The 24,160-nt window shown below is 32.6% G+C and overlaps 1 protein-coding gene across 1 annotated transcript; it reads right to left on the bottom strand.

Annotated features, from left to right (window-relative positions):
- Positions 1–9,889: 9,889 nt before the first annotated feature.
- Positions 9,890–11,680, bottom strand: LOC129227950 (piggyBac transposable element-derived protein 4-like). Its single transcript, XM_054862573.1, has one exon. It carries the CDS (start codon positions 11,678–11,680, stop codon positions 9,890–9,892), a length of 1,791 nt encoding a protein of 596 aa, XP_054718548.1.
- Positions 11,681–24,160: the final 12,480 nt, after the last annotated feature.

The raw sequence follows: 24,160 nt of genomic DNA, 5'->3' as shown, positions 1-24,160 counted from the left end.
TATCAAAAAATGAACGGAAATCAGAAAATTTAGAAGAAGCAGGAATTCCTTTCCCTTGAAAACAAATTCCATGATAAATATTCTTGAGCCAAGAGTGAAATATCTACGTTGCGCCACAATGCTTTTTAAGAAAGCAATAAATATAAATGCTTTTAAAGTTGCAGTAGAGAAGTGTAGTAAAGTTGAATGAAATAGAGGCGCTTTCTCAATGGTAACAATATCTTGAAACATTATAAATATGTAAAATTAGCTAAAATGATTGATTCAATAAACTTTCATAAAAGAAGAATCACGTGAAACTAAAACAATAAAAAAAAAATCAAGTGCCATTTAGAATACATGGTAATACTCGGCTTAGCAACACTAATGTTCCTTATGTTAGAAATGAGGGAAGTGGGTAACTATACAAAGAAAATGTTGTTATTTTCAAACCAGAATAATTAGGGCTTCAACAATGCCAAAGGAATAAACTAAAATTGCCACTAATCAAAGGTAATCAAAATAACTGAAAACAAAAATATATCTAACGACATTGAGCATTGATGGTTCATTTACATTAAATGAAATAAAAATTAAAGCACTCCCCTCTGCTTAGGTAGAACAAAGATTACTATGGCTGAACATTTCCCACAAGAGAAAAATGCTGCAAATATCATAAAATCCGGTCTTTAAATTAAACAGTTTCATTACAAAGGTTCACCTGGCCGCCTTCCGGAGGATTTTAACACATCAAAGCTGACACCGTTCTACATTGGAAAAGGGATTCCTTGAAACTCCGAAACGCGTGCCTGCAACCTATTGCATCAGTTGTGCATTAAATGTGTTATTCCTTACGGTTTATTTCTTGCACAAAAGTTTTTATTGATTTCTCAAAGCAATCATTTGCAGAAGGACAGACACAGCTTCAGTTTGAAACAGGACAGTTTTCAACGGCTTAACACAACTGAAGTCAAATCGGTCAGTTATGCTGCATAAGTGGAGTTAAAACTAAACGCATTTCTCTCGATGATTTAACTCAAGAGTACATGATCACCTGCCATTGATTTAAATGGTGAGTCATCATTTAATTTCATATTTTAATATTTTTATACTTAACTTTCTACATTCCTCAACATTTTGTTTTACTTTTATGGGTATATCAATCATTGTATACGTAATAATAGTTCCATGATTTGCGTTGAAGATATTTTGTTTTTCAGCTCTAAGAAAATTCCAAAACGTCCAATTATTTCCAGTGACAAACCAGATCATACGTTTTGAGGCAGTAATCGGTAATCGGCCATAATTGACGGTTATTTATAATTGGCTATATTTCTCCAATTAATAGGCAGACATTTTGATTAGAAATTGCTTAAAATATTGCTTAAAGTAACTAGAAATTTAGCTAAATGAGTAGATAAACAATAAATATAAATGCAATTTTCCTCAACAAAAGGTTGTACTCAATAAGTATTATTACCATTATTATATTTTTCCATTATTAATTAAGAATAATAATAGTAAAAAAATAGTTTAAAAGGGTAAATTATTAAATTATTTTTTAATTGAATTTATGCATATATTTTTTTCAAAACTACAGTACTAAAATTTAGATTTCAAAGCAAATAAATAAATTTAAAAAAGTATAAAAAAATACTATGAAAAAATTGTAGCATTAAAATTTATTAATATTATAATAAGCCTGTTAGTCGGCATCGGCTTATACCTTTTGTTGATAGGTAATCGACCAACACAGTACATACAAAAAATATATATGTCATAAAATAGTTAAATTTAAAGGGTACAATATAAAGAACAACTGCAGTGCAGTCATTGAAATCCTGCTTTCCGAAAACGATGCACGTTCAGGTCCAAGCTAAGTCCTTATAAATGAGCCTTTAAAAATAAGGATTTCCGGAATGCGAGCATTAATACCACGATAAAGCTTGAGTGACATTTAAATCCCGCAGATTCTGTCTCGTTTATTTTCTAAGAATAACGTTTATATTAATGGTTTGTCGTTGTTTTCTGTCTATGAGCGTTGGGGATGATGATTTATTATGTTTTGGCTGTGAAGAATATCTGTTTTTAAAAGTATTAATGTCGTACTAGCGATTAAAGTTTTATTCTTTGCAGTTTTATGAATCTCATAAACGAACCATGGCGCTTTATACGCAGATAACTATTTTATCAAAATAAATGGGCCACTCAACTGCTTTTTAATGGTGATTCTAGAATTGATTCAGGTAAGTTGGTTTACATTTAAGTTGCTTTTCTTCATTTTATGACTTATCTTTCAAAGATTGCGAACAATTAATAATTGACTCTTTAGTATTGTGAAAAGTTATATAATTGCAATTGTATTTCTTCATTTTATGACTTTTCTTTCAGAATTGCAAACAAATAATAATTGAATCTTTAATATTGTGAAAAGTTATATAATTGCAATTGTATTTCTTCATTTTATGACTTTTCTTTCAGAATTGCAAACAAATAATAATTGAATCTTTAATATTGTGAAAAGTTATACAATTGCATACCAAAAGTTTCAGAAGCGATTGCTAAAAATTATGCTTGCGAGTCATCATCATAAACTATAAGTATCAACTAAATTTTTAAGTAAAATTCGTTTTTCTACTTGCTATTCTTTTTTCTATGTTCTGATGCTAGAAAAGAAACAACAAATATTTAGAGTTTTGAGGCACATAAGAACCTACTCTTTTAAAAACTTATGCTTAAGGCCTGTTGACATTAAGCAAACGTAATGCGATTTCATTACCAGTGGTTTAAGATAATGCGTTATAGTGAAATAACAAGACAGCCTTATAAGCGTTGGAAGAAAATTTGATTTAATTTCGGTGCAGTTTAAACGCAACTTTAAACTTGTATTGATTTGGAATGTCACTAGCTAACTCAGCGTCATCTCAGAAGTAATTCACCTCGGGTAGATCGCTTGGTAATTCAGTATCGAGCGTTGGCTAAGCGATTGCATTTCTTTCGAAAAATCAATATTTTGATTAATGATGTAATAAAATGCCTAAAGCTATCAGTGAAATACAGTGAAACCTGTGTAAGTTGACCACTTGCGGTGCACTACTTTAGTGGTCAACTTACAGAGGAAGATTTATATGATAAGGGCTAATTCCGTGCCTGAAAAAAGCGGTCAACTTAGACAGGTGGACAACTTACAAGAGTGATCCACTTCACAGGTTTTACTGTACATGAAATACACCGCCAGCTCAGTCATTCCAGCCGAGGACTGCAGTTTCGTGCTTATTAGATCTCATCAGCCCGGCATTTGAGTGCTAATAAGCACGAAACTACTGTCCTCGGCTGGAATGACTGAGCTGGAGGTGTATTTCATTTATTTCCGCCTTAGCCCTGGCTATAGGGCGGTAACTTACTGAATATATCAGTAAACTATTTAATTTATTTCAAAAAAATCAAAAAAACAAGATTTGTCATACACCACCTTTTTTTTTTTTTTTTTGAATCACCCTGTATAGTTATTATAGAGAATTATTGGATATTAGCTGATTGGTTATTCATGTCTCCATTTTTAAAAAGAGTAACTTATTACGACTCTTTAATTGATTTTTGAGCAGAAGTAAAAAAATCAGTGTGTTTTCTTAACGTAAAAAATAAATAAATAAATATATACAATCGCATTTTCTGAGACGTAACATTTCAGGATAGAAACAGCCAAAGGTATGAAAATAGTCTAATCATATTCAAATTAAAATCAAAACGTATTTTAGCCTCAAAATGCAATTTGCATCTTATATACCCAAATTGTTAATAACTTTACAATCTTCAGCCCTTAGGGAATTTCGCTTCAAAATAAAATTTTCTTATCTGTCTGAAACAGTAATTGTTTCTTTGACAGGAAGAGATATCTCTAACACTTCTTCTGAGATGCAAATTTTATTGCAAGGGACATAGTGCTTGCGAAAAAAAAAGCAAAAGAAATTGTTAAAGTAGTGTTGGAGAGCTTTTGACAACCATAAGAGCATGCTTTCATCCTGAAATATAAGAGATGTCTCATTGATTCAAAACTTGAAATAGATTCACGATTTCCTGCATTTTATCTTAGAATCCGGATTTTTATGTCGTGCTGGCGTTGATAAAACCTTTCAATTTGTTACTGAAGAGCACCACTCTATGAATATTTCCATATAAAATATCCTGAGCATCTTTTAAGAAGCTCAGTACAGCTCTAGCAAACATTTCAGCTTAAAATTAATATCCTTCACAGTTTAATTGGGCTTTTCTTGCAATCGGTCATGAAAATGCAATATGCATGTGCAATAGTATTTTATTACACTTTTTATTCTCCATTTTTAATGCAAAAATATGAATGTTATTATTAATTTTCTCCCCTGTAGTATACGAATCAATTCTTATTTATTTATTTATTTATTTATTTATTTTTGGTTAAGGATGTGAAATATTTAAGAATTTAAGTTTAGCTTATTTGTGTAACATTTTTTTTAATGTGCGAAATTCATAAACTTACTTTTTTTCGATCTCGTGCGTGCATTTGATTAAGGCACTATCAAATGCTCAATATTGGCGCACTATCAATTGCATCTATATATATAAAAATCTCGTGTCACGATGTTTGTTAGGGGTAAACTCTTAAACTACTCAACTGATTTATATGAAATTTCATACCTATGTGTAATTGGGTCCAACTTAAGAGATAGGATAGTATTTATAATTTTTTATTGCAAACTAAATATTATTTATACAATAATAGTGTGTATTAATTGTTTAGTTCTAAAAATTCCTAATAGATGGCGGTGTAAGTTAATTATTCGATAGAACTCTAACATCTTTTGACTTACTGCTAAAAACACTATACTAAAAAACCCCGAAAAGTTACTTATTTTTTCCGTAGAACCTTTCTGCATTTTACGGGGATTTTATTCACTTCCTGAGAAAATCAACTATCTTTGTCAAAACGTTTCCTGAATTGCTACAAATTGCAGAAATGCAAATTTCTCACCGTTGTAAAAAATATTTTTCCCAGCAGTATCAAGATTAACTGAACGTATTTAATAAGTGTATCGGTTTCAGTACGATTACGGCCCGTCCAGATAAACTATGCTTCTATTGAAAGCGAAAAAATATATGGATCACAAAGACGTGGAAGAATTGCGGCACAGTTACATTCGATCTACTTGCTTGAGAGTCTGTCTTGACTTTGGCAATGATTGCATTAATGCTTTGAACGCATTCTTAGAAAAGCAGAAAGGTAGTACCAAGCTATTGTATTAAACCTACGTTAATCTTCTCTGAAGGTGCTGGACACATAACCGGCTTTAACAAAGAAGACTACTGAATTCTTCAAAAAGATTCTGGATAATTTCTGGAAGGTTACTGAATTTGAGCGGAAAACATTTATTTCTTTTTTTTTCTAAGAAATAATTAGTTCTTGCAAAGACACGGTTGCAACAGAAAATTGCAGTGACAATTGCATTGTCAGACATTGCTGCTTGAGATTTTTTAGATGGTAGACGAACAGCACATTCAGCTTTGAAGTTCCCTATTATATATTCATAACAAACCAAACGCAATGTGTAACATTAAAGAAAAAATGCGGAATGGCTGTAGCGTTGCAAAAGTGTGTAATTATAATTTGGGATAAGTGTACCATGGTGCATGAGTAAAAGCATTCATTCAAAGTACATCATAGGAGTGTGCAAGATTTGATAGGCAGCGATAAACTTTTAGGTGGTATTGTCTGAATACTGTCTGGGGACTCACGGCAACATTACAAATTATTCCGATTCAATCAACGCATGTTTAAAACGATCGTTTTTTTAGCGTAATGTCGAGATAATGCGATTGACCATGAACATGCGAGTACAAATGCAAAATGACCTATTCGCACAAGTATTTTTTAAGCAATTGCTGGGTATTGGGACCGGTGAAATTGAACTGTACATTAAATAGCCAGACAACTTCTGCATTGCTGTTGAGAAGAAAAGTGAACTAATTAAGAGTGTATTTTCCGATATTTTTTTTTATTTTTTAAATCATAATTGCCTCGGTATTCGCGCTATTTTGGCAGCAAGAAACGTTGATGCAGACACAATTCACTTTTAGACGCAACATTTATTGCCCAGTAATTTGAAGTCATTTAAATCAATCGATACAATTGTTGATGAGAACGAATTCGTAAAGTTTCCAACTGAATTTTAAATTCTCTGGATATACCAGGAATGCCACCACACAATCTCCAGTTGAAAATTGGTTCACCCATTAATCTTCTCCATAATTTAAACCCATCCGAATTTTGCAATTATACACGTATAGTTATCAAAAGGATCACCGGAAATATTATTGAAGCAACAATTTTGACGGGAAAGTTTAAAGGAAAAACCGTCAAATCTATTCGTGTTAGCAAAAGACAGATTAACAAATATATTGTGAACAAATTAGTACAAAAATAATATTCAATTTTAGTAATTTAAAATAATCGAAAAAATAGTTCGAGATCAATGTTATCTACCTTATTTATAAAATTCCATTTTTATAGCTTATCAATTAATTTGGTACATTTTGTGAGAAGTCATTGATCAAAAACTATAGTTAAAGCTTAGATGAATAAAATGTTCATACAAAAATTTGTATGTTGGTTAATGCTTAATTTCAACATTCCGGTACTTTACCTACCACACTTTCAAGTTATTTTGCACGTTTGTCCGAAGTAAATACTTACTAAATTTACTATACGTAAGTATGGTGAGTAATGCTTTTACTGCAGAAAAGTTAGTCAGTGTACTTACTAAATTTAATAAGTTCCTACTTCGGCCAAACTCGACCATTCTCAATTCCCTGTGATTTGAAAATCGACTGAACTTTTTCCAGCTTTGTCAAAAATATTAATTTGATCGTATTAAAGTAATGAGTAAAAAATTATTTCCATTCTCAGCCACAGCAACGCGTGGCGGGGTCAGCTAGTAATATTATATAGACATAGCTTGGAATAGGAACTCATCAACAATATCTTGCAATGGTGACTTTTTGTTGGTTATAATAATGTAAAATTAAACGAAAATGCAAAAAAGACAGCAAGCAATTAGGACATGAGCCTTTTGTTCCAACAGTAATACAAGATTACAGAACGAAACAAAATATCACCAAAAACAAAACGAAAAAAAATATTTATCTTAATTACAAAATGTCTTTAATTTGACTCTGCATTGATGCAGTACTGCAAAAAATTTAAAGATGATTAAATAAAGTACCTATTCATTAAACTATTGAATATTTATTTGTTGTTCAAAGTTTTTTTTTTTTCTCTCGAGTAAAAACTTAGATTGTTCTTATAGTCTCACGTATAACTACATACATAAGAATCAATATCTTAATGAATTTTAAGCCTAATTAGTGAACAGTATAGGTTCATGCCACCATAATTGCTTCTTGTAAGATTTTAAAGAATATTTATGCCCAATAATGCAAAATACTAAACATTTACAAAATTCCATAACCAAAAAATGATGTCATAGTTACTATTATTTTTATATGAATGTTACCTAAGAAATTTGTACACAAAAACATTTTAACTTTGTGCACTAACGGAAATGATTTCATTTAAAAAGCACATTTTAGCATAACTTTATTTTCATAACTTTTGATACATATTAATAATGAGTCGAGCGTAATCGAAAACTGAATAAAATTATTTTGTCAAGCAAATTAATATTTGAATTGCTAACGCGTTTTCTGTAATACCTTCCAACGTGTTGCCAATCCTTATATGATAACTATACTTACTTTTCAGCTACCGTAAGATGGGTTAATTCTGAGACTATGTGGCTAACTTTGGGACAGTGGGTATTTTTTAGTTTACAGGGTTTCCTGTGGGACACACTGCTCTGGTTCAAACTGGAACCAAGTCTGTTGACTTGAATTTTATTGTTTTATTGTGCAGCTACCGGACGACAGTTGTCAGAACCCTAGCCCACTGCACTTGTTGTGACAGCAAAGTTATTCTCGCCAAGCTAAACTTTACAAAGTGTTAAAATATTATTACAATATATGTTTGTTTTCAAACATTTCAAAGCACATTTTAAAATAATATCTGTGTTCCTGAGTTTTCCCTATTAAGAAGAATGTATTGCTAAGCATTTTAGGATTGATATAAACTCATTTCCCTAGTTGTTTCTAATGTACATAATGCACCTGTATAATAATAATATGTGGGGTAACATTCACTGTAAAAACGGTTCAGAAACGTTCTTGGAAAATAATAGGCAGCTGATGTGCCCAATTTTTACCAGTAACATATCTTGCAAAAACCAGAAACGTTTTTCGGAAAAATTTAGTAACCTTCTTGAAATTATCCTGGAAGCTTTCTGAAAATTTCATACATATTACCGTTTAAATCCAGTCGTGCCTCTAAAACTTTCGAGTAAACACATGTAGGCATACTAATACAGCTCGGCACCTTCCTGACTTATGAAGGAAGCTCCAAAAACTGTACTGAAAACAGGGCACAAGCTATGCTGAAATTACAAGCAGGTATCAAGAATTTTACTCTCCCGCAAATCCAACACAGCTACCTACACAATCCATAGCCTTTGGGAGATTTATCGGTCTGGACGGACAGAAGCTTATACACTTTATAAATACGTTCAGTTAATCTTTAAACTGGGAGCTAAAAATATTTTTCACGCCAGTGAGAAGTCCGCATCCGAGCGACTTGTAGCAATTCAGGAAACTTTTTGACAATGATACTTGATTTTTCCAGGAAGTGCATGAAAACCATTAAAATCCCGAAACGTTTCACGGAAATACTCAGGAACGTTTCAGAATTTTTTTACAGTGTTGGTACAAGTCATATTTTCTACTGTGTTTAATGGAGATAAAGCACTGTCATAATGTTACCCCAATCAATGTTATAAAATTGGGTCAAATTATTATTATTATTCCTTTTTTTAATGAAATACCATAGCAACTAGAGTTATTCTTTTGCAATATCTTTTAAGAAGAATACTCAACTGATATATTAATGGTTTTTTAAGTTTTATTAACTTTAAAAATAAAGACATTAACAGAGAAATTTTTTGAAAAGTGTCCCAAATATACCTCATCTTACAGTAATCTAGTATATTTAATTTAAATATAATTAAAAATAAATTTTTTATTCATTGTTATTCATTATATTCAGCACATACCAGAATTCAAAAAAGGGGTTAACTTCATTTTTCTTCGCAGAAACAAAATAAAACAATGTTGATTAACGTCCTCAGCACAATATACTGCCATCGTAACAAAAGACCACAGTGGATTTGACAAGACCAGTATCCCAAATATACCCCACCTTACGGTAATCTAGTATATTTAATTTAAAAACTATAAAAACAAGCTGATGTGCGCATCACATGACTTCCTTTTACACCAATTTAAAGTTATTTCCCCATCATTGGCAATTTTAATGTGATTCAATAGTTAACTCTCTAAATATCACCAACAATGGCCAAATTAAAACCAGATTTTAACACTAGAACCGCGGAAATTTCCGTATACCTAAAACCGCGGGCAGGGGTCAATTTGACCCAAAGCTTGAAATGGGTTCGTTGATGTTTAGAAAGAGGTAAAAAATATTTTTGATGAAGAAGAGTAATACTAAGATTATACAATATAATAGGAAGATACAAAATTATCTCCCATTAACTTTGATCATTTATTCATTTCACTTTGTAGTGCAAAATTTTTTAGCGCATGTTAAAAATATTAATATTTTAAAAAAATTCTGTAATTTTAGGAAGAAGGAAACATTCCGTGGTTTATTTTAATTGCATTGCTTGCTTATTTTTTATGAATAAATCTACAAAAAATTCTTAAATTAAAATGACAAAGCTCTTACCAGCAATATGGATACATTCTTCGTTCGTTACACGCAATTAACACAGCTCCTTTTTATACACTTAATGCACTTGCCACACATTGGGTTTTTACAGTCAAAACAGTTGTCAACAGTTTTATTATTGCATTTTGGGACATGACAACGCACTCTCTTTGGAACTACTGACATATTTTTTTCGGATCCGGGTGTCAGTGTGGCTAAATTCCGGCTTTGCAATATGCCTGGATACGTTCTTTTACGTTTTGTTGAAATGTATGTTGCTCTCAGTTCTTCGACGAGCTGCTGAAGAAACTCTTTCCTTGAAATGTTCTTTCCTGTGGCTTGTTTATACAAAATCCAAGAATTTATTCCCGCAAGGTCAAGGATATTGTAAAAGACGTGAACAGGCCATCTCCTAGACCCAGCTTTTACGGTGTACTTTCGAGCCATTTGGTCTGCGACATCCACACCACATTTTGTAGTGTTATAAAATGATACCGTCTCTGGTAACATTTTCTTATTATTAGTGCCAATATGAACAGTTGGATGCAATGAGCTAAGTAGTATGACATTTTTCTTTTGCTTCCCTTGATAAACTGTCATGGTGATGTCATCGTGCTTTAGTAATGTCGTTTCATGCAAGGGTGTCTTCATTTTTTTTACAATTGTAGGCACTTCTCTACGATTTCGTTTTACTGTTCCAATTAAGCTTGTCTTTTTTTCTTTTAAAATTTTTGCTAGGTTCAGAGTTGTAAAATAATTGTCCGTGGTGACATTCCTTCCTTTATTTTCAAACGGTTTGATTAAATTTAGAACAACATATTCGCAAAGATTCTGATTTGTAGGACGATTCTTATCTTTACCTAGATATGGAAAACCATTTACTATGTACTTTGTGTCAGCATCTGCGGCAATCCAGAATTTTATCCCAAACTTGTCAGGTTTATTTGGCATGTATTGCGTAAACTTGCATCTGGCTTTTGTGGGAAAGAGTTGTTCATCAACTGTAATGTAGGGTCCGGGTTTATAACAATTGATAGAATTTTCAGTAAACATGTACCAAATTTTTGAAATTAGACAAAATTTGTCCGTTTTCAAACGTTCTGATCTGGTTGTTTTTTGATCGAAACGTAAAAATCTCAAAATATCTCTAAATCTGTCTCTTGCCATTGTTTCACGAAAAAAAGGAGGACCCCAAATAGTTGACCATAAACTGTCAAGTTCTAGGCCTTTTGCGCAGTATAGACCTCGAGCATATAAAATTGCAATGAACGCATCAATTTCTTCTAATTTTAGTGTCCAATCATTGTTTCCCAGCTGTCTATGAGCTTCTTCTTCTGTACACATTTTTATGTGACGAAGCATACTTTCATTTATGATTAGTCTCCACGAGCTTGACGCAAATTCATCATCAATGTTCCGCTTTGCGTACGATGTCGGGCCGCAAGCTTCTTTACAAACATTATGTTGTGAAATTCTTCCACAATCGTTAGTTTCAGAAGAAATAATTTTCCATTTTGATCCATCTATCCCAAAAATTTCTTCATTTTCTTTCAATTTTAGTGTTATATTTGGAGATTTTGTTTTACGCTTTTTTCCTCTTGCCTTTGATGTTACACATTGGTTGTCGGATAAGTGATTCGTATCATTGTCAAATTGAGTCGCAAAATCAACAGATAAATTATCATCTGACGATTCACATTCTTCGTTCGATGACGGGGCATATTCTTCGCTGAATAAATCATGGTCATAATTTTCATCTTCAGACTCATTTTCCGACAGCTCTTGCATGTATTCAAGAGCTTCCTTGACAGAAAGCAAACGACGTTTTCTTGACATTTTTCTGTCGAGACTAAGAATGGTTTGCAATTATCAGTATAAACGCAGCTCTGTCATATAACAAAAGAAAGAGAAAAAGCTAGATTTTCTTATCAGTAACCTGTCTTGTTCTATAACCTTGACCCATTTGACCTTCAGTAGGTCCTTTTCATACCAATTGGGGAGCAGTTTTGACTGTTACCGATTCCAAGAATCGTTTCGTTTTGCATCTACTAAGCGAAGGGTCATTCTGACCCTTACCGCTGTTTTAGGTATAACAATTAATATCTCGGAAATAAAAAATTCTGAATGGCTAATTCTTTTACAGGTTAGTATTTATACAATTTAAGAAAAAGTCAAAAAGTTTCAAGTCATTCCGCTTGTAAAATCTCTGAAAAAATAGAAATGAAATTTGATTTGGGTCAGATTGACCCCTACCGCGGTTCTAGTGTTAAAAAAAATGCCAAATTTGTCGCCAAGTTGGGGACAAAACTTGGCGACCAAAAACTTGGCGATATATTGCCAAGTGCTTGCATAAATTATAACACCACTTGAGTTTGCCCCACCTTACGGTAATCTAGTATATTTAATTTAAAAACTATAAAAACAAGCTGATGTGCGCATCACATGACTTCCTTTTACACCAATTTAAAGTTATTTCCCCATCATTGGCAATTTTAATGTGATTCAACAGTTAACTCTCTAAATATCACCAACAATGGCCAAATTGAAACCAGATTTTAAAAAAAATGCCAAATTTGTCGCCAAGTTGGGGACAAAACTTGGCGACCAAAAACTTGGCGATATATTGCCATGTGTTTGCATAAATTATAACATCACTTGAGTTTGCATTGAAATTAACATTGATTTCCCCCAAAAAGGTGTAAAAGACCCCCTTTGGAACATCCGAATGCAATCAAAAAGGAAAGGGCACAACTAGACCCCACTAGGAGTCTACAAACCAAATTTCAACTTTCTAGAACATACCGCTCTTGAGTTATGCGACATACTCAAGGCATACATACATACGTACATACGGACGTCACGAGAAAAGTCGTTGTAATTAACTCGGGGAATGTCAAAATGAATATTTCAGGTTTGTATACGTTCTTAGGCACTTATCTGCGTGTGATCGGGTTGAAAAAAAATTTGAGCAAAATGGAAATTAAGGCCGAATTTTGAGGGAAAGTTTTTTCGCGATTACAATACTTCCTTTTTTGTAAAAGGAAGTAAAAGTTTATGCATTGCTATTTTTTATATTCAGCACGTACCAGAATTCAAAAACAAGCTTAACTTTATTTCTCTTCGCAGAAACAAAACAAAACAATGTTGATTAACCTCCTCAGCACAATATACCGCCCTCATAACAAAAGACCACAGTGGATTTGAATGGCACATCCATTTAATTCGGATGTGGCGAGATTTCAAATTAATGACAGTCGTCTGTTTCGCTTGACGTTATTATCGCTTGTGATTTCATAGCATGTCACCCTTAAACATTGGAATAATGGAACACATGGCATTGAATTCCTGTTCTAGCTCAGATGTGCTCATTTCACAATTTCTGAGGGAATTCCGTTGCTTCACCCATGAACGAGCATAATTTCGTATTTCCTAATAATTTAGCAACGCGTTTTTCTGAAGGTGTTTCGAGATGTTTTTTTTCATTTTAATCAGCCTAAAATAAGCTGAGATTACATTTTAAATTTTGAGGATATATATTACTCCAGGTTAAATTTAGAAAATCTTACCAAAAAATATATTTTTGGCTAATTCTTGGTTAATTTGAAGCAAGATTTAAAAATAGGCTAGACTAAATTGTGAATAATAAGCTTGAAATCAGCTTAGGATAACTTAAATCAGTTTTAAGCAGATTCTTTTGCTTCATCTATGAACGAGCGCATTTTTTTTTTTCATAAGGTGAGCTCGGGTCCTTCCCGAACCTTACCCCGTGGAAGCTCCATGGGGTAAGAGCGTCCACTGAGAATTTTGTGAATGCTGATTTGAAGAGACTTCTGCCATACATTAAATCAATTGGGAGAGTGTCTAGTGATAATTTCTGTAAGTACAGATCGGCATTGGTTTTCATACATAAAATACAATAAGTGATGACTCACATGTCTTTTACCCTGCTGTAATGTGTAGATTGAGAAGGCTAGAGTTTCGTTTATTTTGTTGTCATTTAATCACAAACTAAGCAAGTGCAACTTGTACTTTTTTATAATAAGTTAATGCTAATATGCATTGAATGTTTTGATTACTGAAACCAGACTTTGTTTATTAGAGGGGTCGCAGTTTCACTTTCATTCACTGTAAAAAAATTCCGAAACGTTACTGGTTATTTTCGTGGAACGTCTCGGGATTTCACACGTTTTCACCTATTTCCCCGTAAAAACAAGTATCATCACAAAAAAGTTTCCTGAATCGCTACAAGTTGCACGCTTGCAGACTTTTCACTATTGTGGAAAAAAATTTTAGCAACCAGTTTAAAGATTGAATGAACGTGTTTATTAAGTGTATCGGCCTTAAGTTGCTTACGGCCTGTCCAAATTGACTAAGCTCCTAATAAGAGCGAAAATGTCAATGGAAAACTACAGCTTTTGCAAGGCAGTAATTGCAGGCAAGAGATATGCTCGGTTCCTTCTTGGTAAATTAGGAAGGTTCTAATCAATTACACTAAACCTACTAAATTTTTCTAGAAGTTTCTAGAGGCATGACTGGCTTTAACATGGCAGATTTCGCACGTCTTCATAACGTTTCAAGGTTAATTTCAGAAAGGTTACTGACTTTTAGCGGAAAGCGTTCCTGGTTTTTCCACGATATGTAACTGGAAGAAATTGGGCACATCAGCTGCCCATATTTTCCAGGAACGTTTGTGAATCGTTTTTACAGTGTTCAAGTAAGATGGGGAAAGTGCGTTCCATACCGTGGGGCAAGTGTGACCCATGTAATTTGTCTTGCTTATAATTCCTATTTTCAATCCACTGTTTATTTACCTACTTCATTACCTTTTACAAAACTCCAATAGTGCATTTAATTTGGAAAATGCACTGTAAAATAATAGGCAGCTAATGATCCCAATTTCTGCCAGTAACATATCTTACCAAAACCAGGAACCGTTTTCCGCTAAAAGTCAGTAACATTCCTGAAATTATCCTTGATTCTTTCTAATTATTTGGCATATGAAAATGACCTTTTGTAGACCATTTAAAAACTATACGGGGTTAGATATCTGCGTTTGATAGAACTACTGTGATTCTTCAATCATTAGTAAGAACACGAGTGTTTAGAAGGAGAAGATGATTATGTGACAGAAATGATTGTAAGAACAATAAAAAAAATAAAGCTTTACTGGCTAAAAATATCAGAAAAGGTGAAAAAATTAAATATTTCGAAAATCAAGATGGTTTATGTGCTAATGTTAAAATCACTTTAGGTGAATTTTTTAAATTACCTTTTAGTGAAATTAAAAAGTGATCTTTTTACGTTAATTAAAATGATTTTCCTGATATCTCACAAATTCTACTGATAAATGCATGTACCTTTAAGTCACCAGAAAAACAAAAACAGTACAGTCTCGTTTATTAAGACTAACTCTGACTAAATGCAGATTGGACCCAGACTGGGACCTGACAGGATGATCGAAAATCCAGATAAGCCAGGTAGTTTTGGTAATAAGCAAAGCAAATCCTTAAATAAGAAAACTTATAACGCATTGTTACCAAAAAAAAAAAGCATATTTTGCTACAAAAGTGCAGATAGTTGATTTATGTCATAACAAAAAAACAAAAATATTACAAAATATCAAGCAGTTCTTAAGTAATATTTTAACAGAGAATTGTTCCACTGCCTTCTCTGGTTTAAACACGGGTATCGTTTGAATATAACTAGGTTAATCTAACGCTTTATCACTAGAGTTCAACTGCAGTGGTATTGTTATATCACCATAATTTTCTGTACAATCAATGCAGGAGCTCTTAATTTAAAATCAGTAAAAGGTATTTTCGGCATCATTTATAGCTATGTTCTTGCTGTCATAATTTAAAATTATCCGTGTTTAGAAAACTGCAAATTCGATCCAGAAAAACAAGGCACGGATAAAAGAGGTTTTACTGAACGTCTGTTGTGATAAGTTTTGTAATGCATCAGTAAATTGTATTCAAATCATAAATAGCGGTTTTAAGTGAATGTTGTTAAAAACATTCTTACAGCCATATTTGTTACTCTTCAGAAGATTTCTACAAACTGACAAGACAATTCGCTCTGCTCATCATTTCGCAATTTACGCAATGGAAATAAAGCTCTACTGCAATATTTCAGTTCCTTCTTCAGTCGTTTTCGGCATCTTTGCAGTTATAACCCCGATTAAACTATTGCCAAGGGACTCTAAAACATTATCGTTAAATCAAGAATATCGTTAAATTGAGGAGCATATGCATTTAATGTAGTCAAATCCAGACCAGAATAATGTATCATTAAATTTACGAAATTGTTAATTCGGGTATCGTTAAACCGAGGAGCATATGCATTCAATGCAGTCAAATCCAGACCAGAGTGATGTATCATTGAATTTACGAAATCGTTAATTCGGGTATCGTTAAATCGAGGAGCATATGCATTCAATGCAGTCAAATCCGGACCAGAATAATCTATCAATAAATTTACGAAATCGTTAATTCTGGTGTCGTTAAATCGAAGTTACACTGTCTTGGATATAATCATTACACTGTTTCATGTAATGCTCAATTTCATTCCACTTATGAAAGATTTGAAGTCGTTAATAAAAGATTTTCTGTCTCTACATCCAATTTGGTAAGTATTCACTAAATATCCACTTTTTTCTGATTGGATTCTCCCCATAATACATTCCTTTTTTATCTTTTCAAATTCTATGGTCTTGTACTTTACGTTTCCAACATTATGGGGGAAATGAAGCACCTTTAAAAGAAATACGAATGTGCTTCCTACTAATCTGCCTTTCTGGTTTAAATACTTCTTTAATGCCGCTTGTTTTGGTAAGACTTTTGAACAATAAAATTTATTTTTTTGGTTTGTCCAACAGGACAAGTATCGGAGCTACACAATTACTGGTACTATAATATCATTCTTTTTATCTTATGTATGCAATCCTTCTGTTTGTCAAAGTAAAAAAAGAGTATAGATAAGGACATTTTTAGACTCATATATTTAAAGTTAAGTTCGATTTTATAGTTGAATAAATAATAAAATCGAATGCAAAAACGTATTCTAGATATTTTTGTACATTTTTTTTCTTTTCTGGGAGAGGGGAGGGGATTATAGACTAAAATTACCTCATTTGTGAAGCTCTTGGTTGCCTTGTTTGAAAAGTTTCTTTTTTGATTTATCGTTTATTTCATGAAACAAAAGATTGATTGAACTGCTCGTATAATGTGGTCAAAATGTAGTCAAACTCAATCAGTTTTAACTTTCGATATTTACTGAAAATATTTGACAGGTACCTGGGGAGAACCCTGTTAGTAAAAAAAAGTAAATTTTGAGAAAAAAGCATTTAAATGTTTTCTATACTACAAAGCTCTGACATACAGACTTGCAAAGTTTTCTTACAAGAGTCACGTGATTCTCTATATGCTAACGAGATTACACATAAGTGTCGCCAATTTTCAAACAATTATTTTAGATTACTTGCCGGGTTTTGCACAAGAAATGATGGACCATTCAAAATGTATATTTAAGCAACCACTAGATGGGATCATTGCCTCATTGCCTTAAGAAATCTGATTTAAGAACATTTTCCTCTGTACCCGTTATATATACCCCTAATATGGTGTCCCAAAAGTAGATTTTTTTTTATTTCGGAAACTCATTATTTATTTCTCAAAAGTTGCAGTTGAGTATCTTCAATTGGAACAAAATTAAAAAAAATATAAGTTGACATCTCAGGTTCGCGTAGGAAGCTGGAAATTTAAAAAAAAAAAAGTTAAAAATTGAAATTTCAGAAAACAATAAAATCAGTTTTTTGTACTTTTTAATAACGCAACAGCCGTAAATTGTCAGTACATAGTGTTGTTTGCACTTAAAAAATATAGTATAGCTCTTAAATAAGATCTTTAGTTTACGCATACGCCTTAAATTGGACTTGAAATTTCAGAAGATTTTAGTCCAATTTAAGGCGTATGCGCGAACGAAAGTTCTAATGTAAAAGCTATTAAATATTTTTTACATTTAAACTACGCCATGTACTGACAATTTATGGACAATTTATGCCTGTTGCCTTACGAAAAATATAAAAACAATTTTATTATTTTTTGAAAAATTCAATTGTTAGCATATTTTTTTCAAACTTTCAGCCTTATGCAAGAACAGAAGATTTCAGCTCAGAATTATTTCTTTATTTCTCCCCAATTGAGAATAACAAACTTCAACTTTTGAGAGGTAACGCGATTCTGAAACAAAAAAAATCGATTTTTTTGAATCACTCTAATCCCTAAGCTTTATTAGCTTTCCGTAATTATATTGGATGTATTATTAATGTGGATAAACACCACACTAACACATTTTGACAAAAAAGAAGCCCTATATTCTTTCTGCATTCAACAATGAATGTTTTGTACAAAGAAAAAAAAGTCATTTGGTTTTTACTAGTGTTTTCGAAAAAAACATTATATAATATAAACATTATACAAAACATATCTTAAGGGTTTAAAACAGTCTTATTCTTTCAAAAATAAAATTATTTTTATCTTGACACGACTGAACAAAATAAATAAATAAACAAATATAAATGAAGCCCTGTTATAGGGAGGTAACTTACTAAATAAACAAGTATATGTAACATAAATTTTAAACCTTTGAAAAATCACTTCGGGCCCGATTCAAGATACATGGTATTCCACTTAATTGCCATATAAACATAAACGATCAGAACATCTTAATAAATTACCATCTTGAAAACAAGTTCAGAGTGAGAAAAACTCAAGTCTTTTGATGTAGAATTTTATGCAAGGGTTTGAAAGGATTACCTTATAAATATACTCACAAGATCCTACGTTATTTCAAAGCCCAATCACAGTAGAAAGACTTTGAACAACTTCGTAATCCTTATAAATTGCTTTTTGAGATTCAAGCTGTCCTGTTTCCAATTATTAATGTTGGGATTAAGAAGAAATGATCCTTCAAAGTTTAAGTTGCTCTGTTTGCCAGAGTGAAGTAACTTTCTTTTGTGTAGAGCTTTGGCAGTAAGATAGCAGAACTAGCGTATAAGGAAATGTTTATTTATTTATTTATTTATTTTTGAATCATAAGGCGCAAATTATTTGCAGTGAAATTTTAAAGGAGTTGAAATGATACCTAGCTTCAAAAATAATTTTATTCTTTATTGCAATCTAAAAACGATTTGAATTTTTACCAAAGGGAACTTTTATTTACATTTTCGAAATTCAACATTATTATAATTATTTCTATTTTAAAATTCCCGTGACTTAAAAACTCATTGTTAAAAAAATAACATAAACAATACTGAAATTAAAAACCTTCTACTAAACGATATGCCCTAGGACCCTATTATGAACCCCTTTCAGTGATGTGAGGGTGTTGTAAACTATGCTCTGTTTTTTCTCACAATTTTTAAGCAAAAAATTTTGTTTACAATAAACTTAGTTATTAAACGTGCTTAAAAGCAGAAAAATGAAAAACCGACTCCATGAAAAATATATGCAACGCGTCTGTTGCAATTAAAAAAGCTGCCTTCTAATTTTAATCATATATTCTTAAAAATCGCTAATCCTTCTTTTTAGACCGTTAGACCTTCATGAAAAATTTTAAACAGGTAATTACTAATAATCATTCCAGCATATTCATGAGTAACGACGTAAAAAACGAATATTTCACGGAATTTCATCACCGGGTGCCAACTAAATGCTCTGTTATCCTGGCACTAATGTCATGAATATTTCAGTAGTGCATGATATAACTGTTCATTAATTGATTACACCGTGACTTTATCAAATCATGATTATGCATAAAGCTCAAAGATATTTTTTTCTTCTAAACTAATAACTTTTATTTTTTAATTGAGATTTTAACAAAGATTAATGAGCCTTTGTTAATTAATCTTTGATTAATCAGTCAATTTTATGTTAAGGGTAAGTTGAGACATTAAGCTAGATATAATTGGTTAAAAAAAAGAGAAAATTAGTTTTTTTTTAATCATTCATCCGCGCGTGGCATATTTCATTAAAAAATATAATTAAAAAATCAAGGAAGAAATTAAAATGAGTTGATATTTGTATTGATGAACACACAGCAGCACTATAAATATTTTTATGCTGTGGAGCATTTTAGCTGAATTGCAGTTGAATCTTAGATGTTGTGTGGGATCTTAAATCTATCCTGCAATGTTCTGTCCATAGTTCACTGTCTTCAAAAAGTTAAGGTACAACCGGTTTTTTGAGTCTAATTTGCAAATGAATGAATGTAGAAACGAAAAATTTGGAGCATATGTGCATTAAATGGTTTTTTATTGAATGCGTCATTGAACTTTGTATAAGTGTATTATGACAAAACGATTTATGACAAAAAAAAAGTAATCTTTGCAGAAAAGTCCATTCTTGAAGAAAACAGAACATCACAGCGTTATGTAGTAAAATGTCAGAGAAGCAATGCAAAAATAGGTTCTAATAAAGAATTTGTCCCCCTATCTTGAATTTATTGACGGGATCGATTTTCCATGCTGCAAGTTGTCGGACACCGGAATAGGAGCCGAAGACCAGACACAGAGTAAGCCTTGTTCCAGCTCATGTAACGACCTTGGAAGAGGATTTAAATTATCAACCTGTCTGCCAAGATAGTCCCAAAGATGTTCTATCGGATTCAGGTCTGGAGATCGAGCTGGCCGTTCCATTTGTCCTCAAACCGAGCTCGGTGAGGTCGTGCATTATAATACATCAGAATGAAGTCATTACATACAGCACTAGCATACGGACGAAAATATGGATCAAGGATCTCATCCCAATATCTCAGACCAGTCGGAGTTCCTCCAAGGAACGCAGGCAGGTCAGTGTGACCACCGAGCAAGATCCCTGCCCAAACCATGATTCCACCACCTTTATAAATGTAGTCTTTCAACAGTTTTGGATTGATGGTATCTACTGCGCTGTTCCCTTCAGATCAGAAGACGCTTCGAATCACTCTCCAATGTAAATCTGGACTCGTCTGTGAACAGCACAGATGACCATTGCTGCTGGGTCTAGGGAACATGTTCCCTTGCCCAACATAATAGGATCCTTCGCTCTGGTCCCTGACCTGAACACACACAACTGGTCGTCTTACATACAGACCTGCATTGTGATGACGATTTTGCACCGTTGTGGCACATATTCTTCTTCCTGATGCTACAAAGTGGTCTGCAACGAGATGCGGCACAGTGGTGGTTCTTCTCTTTCGAGCCGAGAGAAATAGAAAACGGTCTTCTACAGGTGTTGTAGCTCGTGATCTTCCTGGAAAAGGTCTTCTTGACACAGAGTATTCTGATTGGTATTGATCCCAAAATCGCTGAACAACACTACGAGACACATTAAGATGTCTAGCAGTTTCAGCCGGAGGAAATCCCATTTCCATCCATACTCCTGCCCGCCACCTAACGAATCGAGCAAACGACGTCTCTGAGACATTTTCTGAATTTTATAGACTATTGTCACCGAAACTACCACAACAGTTAAAAACCAACACAACTTACACACAAAAGTACGAAAGCTTGACATTTGCATACTTTTTTTCTCCTCACTCATAAAGATATGTTCTTTTCTATGAAATAAAAGTGGAAGCTATGGTTTTTTTTATAAATGGTTTTAAAGTTCGTAATTATCATTCATGCAAACTATGCATTTTGTTGTTACTGCCATTTTTTTTTATAGTGAGCTTCGAAAAACATGTTGTAGCTTAACTTTTTAGGGTCAGTGCATATTTAAGTTAAGTGATACTGTAATCTGAGCTTGTTTCAGAAAGGGATTAATTCTTGCATTATGTTGTTCGAAAATTTAAGCAAGTATTAAAAGCAGAATGAAAGTAAGATCGAATCGATAAAGATGAAAGAGTCCGCAATCTTTATCTACGCAGAAGCATACAAATAATGTATACGGTGACAGAGCGGTCACTATACGGTCTATTGACTAAGCTCAATAGTATTTAATGGGGTTCAGGACACACTTTGCAAAAAACTTTATTAAACAGTTTAGAGTTTTGAATTTTTTTGCACTGATACAGCATCTATTTGATAAGGAGGATCATACCATAAATTAAAAAAAAAATAGTTAAATTTAATTATTTAAAGAAATGGGGCTCAAAATTTTCATGGTCAATTTTTATTATTTTTTTTCAAAAGCATATGCACAAATATTTTAGCTTTAAGTTTTATTCAGCGAATTAAAAAATATTAATTCAATAAAAAATTTAAAAAAAATATTTGAAGAAAATTTCGAAAAATTCGACAATACTTTTTTTATAAATCACATTTTTTTGCTGTTTTTTTTTTTTTTTTTTTTCAAAATTTCCGAAAAAAATCAAAGTAAACTATTTAAAATGATATGCTTCAAATTTCAATACTTTATCTTCATATATATATATATATATATATATATATATATATATATATATATATATATATATATATATATATATATATATATATATATATATATATATATATATATATATATATATACTAGCTGACCCAGCCACGCGTTGCTGTGGCGAAATAGTTGGATTAAAATAATCTTTTGCTAATTATTTTGATAGAATCAAACTAAAATTTTTAATAGAGCTTAAAATAGTATAGCCGATTTTAAAACACAAGAGATTGATAATGGGCGTGTTTCAATGAAAAAATGATTAATAAATGTTCCTGGAAAATAATGGGCTGCTGATGTGGCCAATTTCTGCCAGTAACATGTCTTGCCAAAACCAGGAACGTTTTCCGATAAAATTTAGTAACCTTCCTGAAATTATCTCCGGAGCCTCTTAAAAAATTCTAAGATCTTCCCGTTTGAAGCTAGTCGTGTTTCTGGAAGTTTAGTGTAAACTTAGGTAGGTATAAAAAAAAGCTTTGCAACTTTCCGATTTATTACGGAACTTCTATAAGCGGAAATGCAAACATAGCCAAAGCTTAGCCAGAATTGGAAGCAAGTATCGAGAATGTTTACTCAGTAACGTTCCTCAGTAAACTTTCCCGTCAAAATTGTTGACTTTTAACGAAGAAACGTGTACCGTTGCATAATCTAGGTGGGTTTAAATCGCGAAAAAGAATAAATTGGTGAGCCAATTTTCAACCAATTCAGTTGGAATGTTTACGACATTGTTTTCATCGACAACTGTATAGCCTTGTTCAGCATCAACGGTCAGTATTTTTTTTCCAACCGTCAGTAATGGCTTATTATTTGCAATAATTGTAGCTAAGACAGCGTCATTGCACTGTATTTTCTCGTTGCAAAATAGTGTTAACTAAGTCGGTGGCCCAACGATCAAGTGACGGCATATCATAATGACGAAGTGGCAAATTTGAAATTGAAATTAAAAAACCTTCAGTCAAAACTAAAGCTTCATATATATATCTGGTGTAAAATCTGGATTTGGACATTTGTGTGTTTGATAAACTATATGAAATACGTCTTCAAACGTAAAAGTTATATAGTTTCTCCACAGAAATGATGATTGTGTTGAATATTATGTCGTCAAAATTGTTTTAAACAGTTGACGAATACTGTTTCTCGTTATGTCAAACCTGCATTAGAAAGTGTCAACTCCCAGTGACTGTGTGCGACCAATAAATACAATCTGCGACTTGCATCATGATATAAATTAAACACTCGACAATTAACGGTCCGCAAATATTCCTGTCTGTTCGGGAATGTTTACCGAAAACATGTAAAAAAATATTTACTTTGTTTTGGATGCAGTTTTGTTTTGGACGGAGTTTTGGTCCCAATGTCTTGGCTTTAATTATGCCCGAGATTGATGAATGTTGTATTCTTTGTTAACGTGGCTTCCGTGATTTTTTGATTTTTTTCAACACTGTAAAAGCAATTAAGAAACGCCCTGAAAGATAATAGGCAGGAAATTGACCCAATTTCTGCCAGTAACATATCTTAGAAAAAATAGGAGCGTATCCCACTAAAAGTCAGAAACCTTCCTAAAATTATTCTGAAGTCTTTCTGAAGAATTCCGAAACCTCTCCGATTCGAAACAATCATTTCACTAAAACCTGCACAGATAACCTAAGCAACATAACTTACTAAGGCACATTTTTCGACTCACCAAGAAAGTACCAAAATAATAATCGCAACCGTAGTCACTGCTAGGAAGGACTTGCAAACATGCACAAAGAATTCTACTTGTTTGTTATTCTTCAAAAGTTACGGAATCCAGAGACTCACTTGCTCCCATTGGGAAATACGTCACTCTGGACCGGCCATGACGAAGGTATTGAAGTCAATTCTTATCTCAAAAATTCATTAACCTTCCTGAAAA

This window comes from Uloborus diversus, chromosome 8, assembly GCF_026930045.1.
Source record: "Uloborus diversus isolate 005 chromosome 8, Udiv.v.3.1, whole genome shotgun sequence".
Taxonomy (NCBI): domain Eukaryota; kingdom Metazoa; phylum Arthropoda; class Arachnida; order Araneae; family Uloboridae; genus Uloborus; species Uloborus diversus.
The sequence above is the reverse complement of the archived record's forward strand: the minus strand, read 5'-3'. Positions and strand labels throughout refer to the sequence as shown.